The following is a 5,477-nucleotide window of genomic DNA, read 5'->3' on the forward strand; positions in this document are numbered from 1 at the left end:
GTATTTATTTAAGTTTTAAATTTATTGAATTATAATTTTATAATTTTTATTATCTTTTTATATTATTTTTCTATGGTATAATTTGACAATAGTGTGATACATCATATACTACGTAATGAGAAATTTCTATCTTTTTGTGATATATAACATTTCATTGTATTATTGTTTTTAAAATATCATTTTCTATAAATAGATTTTTATTTTTAGAATAAATACAGATATTTTTGATGTATTGTTAGATATTTTGAGATATTCCATTTAAAATGAAAGAATCTTAAATAGTCTGATGTATTTGAAGTATTATATCTTCGTTATTTTCATCTATTTTAGATATTTTTTGAAATAATAAAAGATATTTTATAACTATTCCATTTTTTGAATATTTAAAATTTGTTATACTTTTTGTAATTTATTGATTTAATTTTTTAATAAGAAAAAATAAAATATTCATTCAGTTTTAATGTCCTATAGACAAAACAAAAATAATATTTTTAATATTAAAAGAAAAGAGCAGGAACGCCGTCGACAAAGAAGACGACAACAACTGCTTAATGATCGTCGCACCATAGAACCTCGTGTTGGTAGCGATGATCATGTCGTCAACAAAGACGACGAGTTACTATGCGTAAGAAGGATTATGAAAAGATAGAAAAAACAATGACTACCTTTTCTAATCCATCTGACTTAGATGGCTATGGAGAGTTAGAAAAAACAGCAAATAACTCACATAGCAATGCTTTCTTCGAGAACCATAGAGAGCTAGAAAAAACAACAACTATATCTCATGGTTCTGCCGGCTTTGAAACAATCGGGGATCGTGTTCGAAATCGTAGAGAAGCCGTGACAAAATCAAGAGAGCCAGAATGGCAAGCTAGTCTTGGAGAAATCCAAGCACCCCCTCACGAGGCTATAGACTCTCTTGCGAAAGAGAAGGCTAGCGGGGCTATTGGAGAGTACGGGGCTGGAACTATCAGTGCTAGACTTAGTGGTGATAGATCAGTCAGCGGAGCTAGCCCCACTACGCCTTCTTTTTCACCAGATCCCCTTAATGACCCCTCTCAGGACGCCCCTATGAATCCCCCTGAAGAAACCCCCTTTGTCCCCACTAATGTCCCACCTAATGATGCCCAAATGATGGAGGATACCTTAACTGATGGTGAGGTTGCTGCTCTACTAGAGGAAATAAACCATGAAGAGGAAAATGCTACCTTAGATTTCCTCACTCTAGATAGAGTACCACCTACAGAAAATGAAACACATCTCCTCCAACTGGCAAGAGCAAATAATACAGATGACGAGATTGAATTTACAGTCATCAGAAAAAGAGATTTTGGGCTAGAAAATACTGCGCAAGCATGGCGTGGTATGTTAGGGGAAACCTATAGAATAAGTCGATTAATTAAGGAACATGGCTTAATTCCCCTGGTAGAATTAGTATTTGGTGGAAGGCGGCGACGATTTATTATTAACTTAGAAAATGTTGATCCGCAAGTATTTATTAATAAATGTGTGGGATTTGAAGTTGGTATAGAAGAATTTTGGAGGAGATATGATGATGAAGAAAGTGAGTTAAATATTCCACCAGGAAAAATTGTAAAAGAAATCATCATTACAATATTGAAACCTCCTCAACGCCAACGAATAGAAGGTGCGTTATTTAATTATTATTTGGTTGAACATTGGGCACCTCTAGAACATATCCTCAAAAAAATATCAAATCTATAGTAAAGAGGATATAGTACAAATAGAAAACTGTTTTATTCATTGTTTAGAAAATAGTAATATCTTAAGAAAGAATGAAATTGATAAAATAAGAACAAAGTTAAAGGGGAATACTGTGACAAAAAAAAACTATGATACATTTTGCAGAAGAATTTAAACTCAACATAATTCTTCGATATTATAATGGAGAAAAAATAGTCACAAATAATATTAAACATGGTGAAAGAACAATTAAAATATTTTTAATACGTTGGAAGAATAATTTTCATTATGTACCTGATGAAAAAGTACCATTAACTACATACTTTATAAAACATTATGAAGAAATATTAAATTATTGTAATGAAAATGGAAAGGATATAGAAAAATTCTTCAATGTTACTAAAAAAGAAGGGGAAATATATAAACACTCTCTAAATAATTATATTCCAGTATATAAATGTTTAAGTCTATTGAGAGATGCTGGAGCTATTAAAGAAATTGTAGGAAATGATATGATTAAGAAAAAATATTATGACTCTTTTCTATTCTCACCAGAAAATATTTCTTTAACATATGAAGAGTCAAAATTAATTGTAGAAGATAAAAAGAGTGAAACTACTAATACATTGTTGTTTGCTGATTTTGAATGTTTCACCTCTAGTGATTATCACAAGCCATATTGTATTATTGTTATGAATGAAGTTGGTGCGTGGAAGAAATTTTATGGTATGAATTGTGCAGATAAATTTATAAATTATCTTCAAACTATAGAGTCACCCCTTTGTTACTTCCATAACTTAGGATATGATGGAAGATTTTTAGCAAAATATGGAATTATTAATATAGTTAAAAAGGGGAAGATGATATATAAAATGACAATAAAATTAAATGGAAAGAAGATAGTATTTAAAGATACACTTGCTTTAATACCAACAAGCATATCTAATTTTAAAACATTCTTTAAATTAGATGGAAATTATGAAAAAGAAATATTCCCTTATAATTATTATAATGAGGAAACAATGAATATTGGAGTAATTGAAAATTGTTGGAATAAAGAAACACCTAGTTGGTCATTAGAAAAAATTGCACAATTTAAAGAGAATTTAATAAAAAATAGGTGTATGATAAATGAAACCGAATTTAACGCAGAAAAATACTGTGAATATTATTGTTTAAGGAACGTATTAGTGTTAAGAGAAGGATTTTTAAAATATAAGAAGATGATGAAAGAAAATTTAAATTTGGAATGCACCCAATTTTCCACCTTAAGTTCATTATCTTATTATTACTTTAAAAATAACTGCTTTGTAAAAGATTTCTTATTTGAATATACTGGTAATGTAAGAGAGTATATTAAAAAATCAGTTTATAGTGGTAGAAATATGTTAGGTGAAAATAAAAAACATATGGTTAATAAAGAAATAGTAGACTTTGATGCTTGCAGTCTTTATCCATCAGCAGTTGCAAGACTATTTCTTCCTTCTGGAGCACCCCGGGTTATGAATAAACCACTCCAGTGGTATCTGGAACATCTAATGGAGGAACAACAATATGAAACTACACAAGAACGATTTATCTCATATTTTATTGTGACTATAGAGATAACAAAAGTAAATAAAAAAAGAAAGATGCCAATTATTATTAAGAAGGTGAATGGAATAAATCAATATGTAAATGAACCAACAATCATGACAGTAGATTCAATTTACTTAGAGGATCTACTTAAATATCAAGAAATTGAATTTAATGTTAAAGAAGGAATTTATTGGGATGGGGGAAAGGCTAGTTTATTTAAAGAAAAGATTAAAGAAATTTATGATATAAGAAAGCAAAAGAAAGCAGAACATGACCCAAGTGAAGTAATATTTAAATTAATAATGAACTCCTGTTATGGCAAAACTATTCAGAAGCCAATCATGGAAGAAAATAAACTATTTAGGACAAAAAGAAAAATGCTTTCTTATTGGAAAAGAAATTTAGAAGATATCCTGTCAGGAGAACAAATATATGATTCTGACATTTGGATATTAAATGTTAAGAAACAATTGGACGAATTCTTCGTTCCTAATATTATTGGGGTTCTTATTCTCTCCATGTCCAAGAGAATAATGAATGAATTAATTTATCTATGTGAAGATAATAACATATATGTTTATTATCAGGATACTGATAGTATCCATATTGAAAAAGATAAATTAGCTCAATTGAGAGATTCTTATTATAGAAAATATAATAGAGAACTGGTAGGGAATAATATAGGTCAATTTCATTCTGACTTCCCGTCAGTGAATGGAAAAGAAAGTTGGTCAATCAAGTCCATCTTTCTGGGTAAGAAGTCTTACCTTGATGTACTCACCAATGAAGATGGTGATATAGATTATTTAATTAGAATGAAAGGCATCCCCAAGGATGTGATTATTGGGGTTGCCAATGAAAAATTTGAAGGGGATGTAGTTGCTTTGTACGAATATCTTTATGCAGGCTACCCACTCACTTTTGATTTATCAAAGTATGGTCCTCACTTTGTTATTGAAAGGGACTTTAGAGTAAGAACTCTTGATGAGTTCAAAAGAACAATTAAATTTTAAAAAAGAAGCTCTCAATTAAGTCTAATTGATTCTTTTTTCTTATTATTGTGTTAGTTTTTCTTGTTCATAAGGTGATAGTGATGATAAATTCTTTTTATTTAAAAGAACATCATTATAAAGTGTTTTTCCATAATCTTTAATAACATCTTTTATTTTCTTTCCTTCACTAATTTCTGTGAGTGCTTTTCCATTTGTTTCATACCATTTTGGTATTCTTTCTAATAATTTTCCTATTGTTTCACCACCTGGAAGAAATGATGCTATTCCTTTTGAAATAGGAATTAATTTAGTTGTTATATTACCTGTTGTTTTATATAACTTCCCTCCTATTCCTGCTATTTTCTTTCCTGCTGTCTTAATTATATTCTTTAACTTTTTGATAAATCCAAATTTCATAACAATTAAATAAGAATAAAGAGTTAATTATTTATAGATAATCTTCAATATCATAATCTTCTTCATTATTCATTTCACTTTCATTACCATTGAGTCTTTTAGCAAATAAAGCAGATTTAGGTGATACTCCTGTTCTTCCTTTAGGTTTTAATGAAATATGTTCAGGTACTTGATTAATAATTTTACTTGCTGTTTTAGTAATATCATTTGGTATTTCATTTTTAACTTGATTTAAATATCTTTTAGTTGCACCAACAACATTTTCACCTGATGCTATTCTATTTAATACTTCACTTGTAGGTTCTGCTATTTTACTAATTACTTCTGTACCTTTTTTAATTATTTCACCACCTGGAATAAAATCTGATGCTATAGAAATAAGTGGTTTTGCTTTTTCAATTACATTCCCACCAAATTTCGCACCAGAAGCTAATAGTGCTGCAACTTTCTTTAATCCTTCTTTAAATCTCTTCCAATTACCGAACTTCATGAATGAAATAAAAGATTGAACTAAGAAATCAAAATAAACAAGATGAATTATAATGTTATTAAAGCATTAGATCAAGAAGAGACAGGTGACCTTATCAAATACTTCAATTATACAGATGGAATACTTGAAGCTAATTCAGGTGTTCATGATAATAAATGTTTATCAATAGATTCATCTGATCCACCATGTCCTGTACAAAAAGGAATGTATACTAAAGTAAAATTGACAGATGAATCAATTCAAATTACAAATATAGATAAATCATCTATTACTGCATTAGTTAGAATTCAAATTAA

General features: G+C 29.1%; 4 protein-coding genes across 4 annotated transcripts; 2 read left to right on the forward strand and 2 right to left on the reverse strand.

Moving 5' to 3' along the window:
• Window positions 1-621: 621 nt before the first annotated feature.
• EHI_018000 (uncharacterized protein) lies at window positions 622-1,725 on the forward strand (the record flags this gene model as incomplete). The annotated part of the gene is made up of 1 exon (XM_001914256.1): window positions 622-1,725. One exon carries the CDS (start codon window positions 622-624, stop codon window positions 1,723-1,725), a length of 1,104 nt encoding a protein of 367 aa, XP_001914291.1.
• Window positions 1,726-1,853: 128 nt separating this feature from the next.
• On the forward strand, window positions 1,854-4,295 carry EHI_018010 (DNA polymerase, putative; the record flags this gene model as incomplete). The annotated part of the gene is made up of 1 exon (XM_001914257.1): window positions 1,854-4,295. The coding sequence occupies one exon, from the start codon at window positions 1,854-1,856 to the stop codon at window positions 4,293-4,295; it is 2,442 nt and encodes an 813-aa protein (XP_001914292.1).
• Window positions 4,296-4,337: 42 nt separating this feature from the next.
• EHI_018020 (uncharacterized protein) lies at window positions 4,338-4,691 on the reverse strand (the record flags this gene model as incomplete). Its single annotated transcript, XM_001914258.1, has 1 exon — window positions 4,338-4,691. The coding sequence occupies one exon, from the start codon at window positions 4,689-4,691 to the stop codon at window positions 4,338-4,340; it is 354 nt and encodes a 117-aa protein (XP_001914293.1).
• A 31-nt stretch (window positions 4,692-4,722) lies between these two features.
• EHI_018030 (uncharacterized protein) lies at window positions 4,723-5,181 on the reverse strand (the record flags this gene model as incomplete). The annotated part of the gene is made up of 1 exon (XM_001914259.1): window positions 4,723-5,181. The coding sequence occupies one exon, from the start codon at window positions 5,179-5,181 to the stop codon at window positions 4,723-4,725; it is 459 nt and encodes a 152-aa protein (XP_001914294.1).
• Window positions 5,182-5,477: the final 296 nt, after the last annotated feature.

This window comes from Entamoeba histolytica, genomic scaffold (assembly GCF_000208925.1).
Source record: "Entamoeba histolytica HM-1:IMSS scf_1104750516543 genomic scaffold, whole genome shotgun sequence".
In the NCBI taxonomy this organism is placed as follows: domain Eukaryota; phylum Evosea; order Mastigamoebida; family Endamoebidae; genus Entamoeba; species Entamoeba histolytica.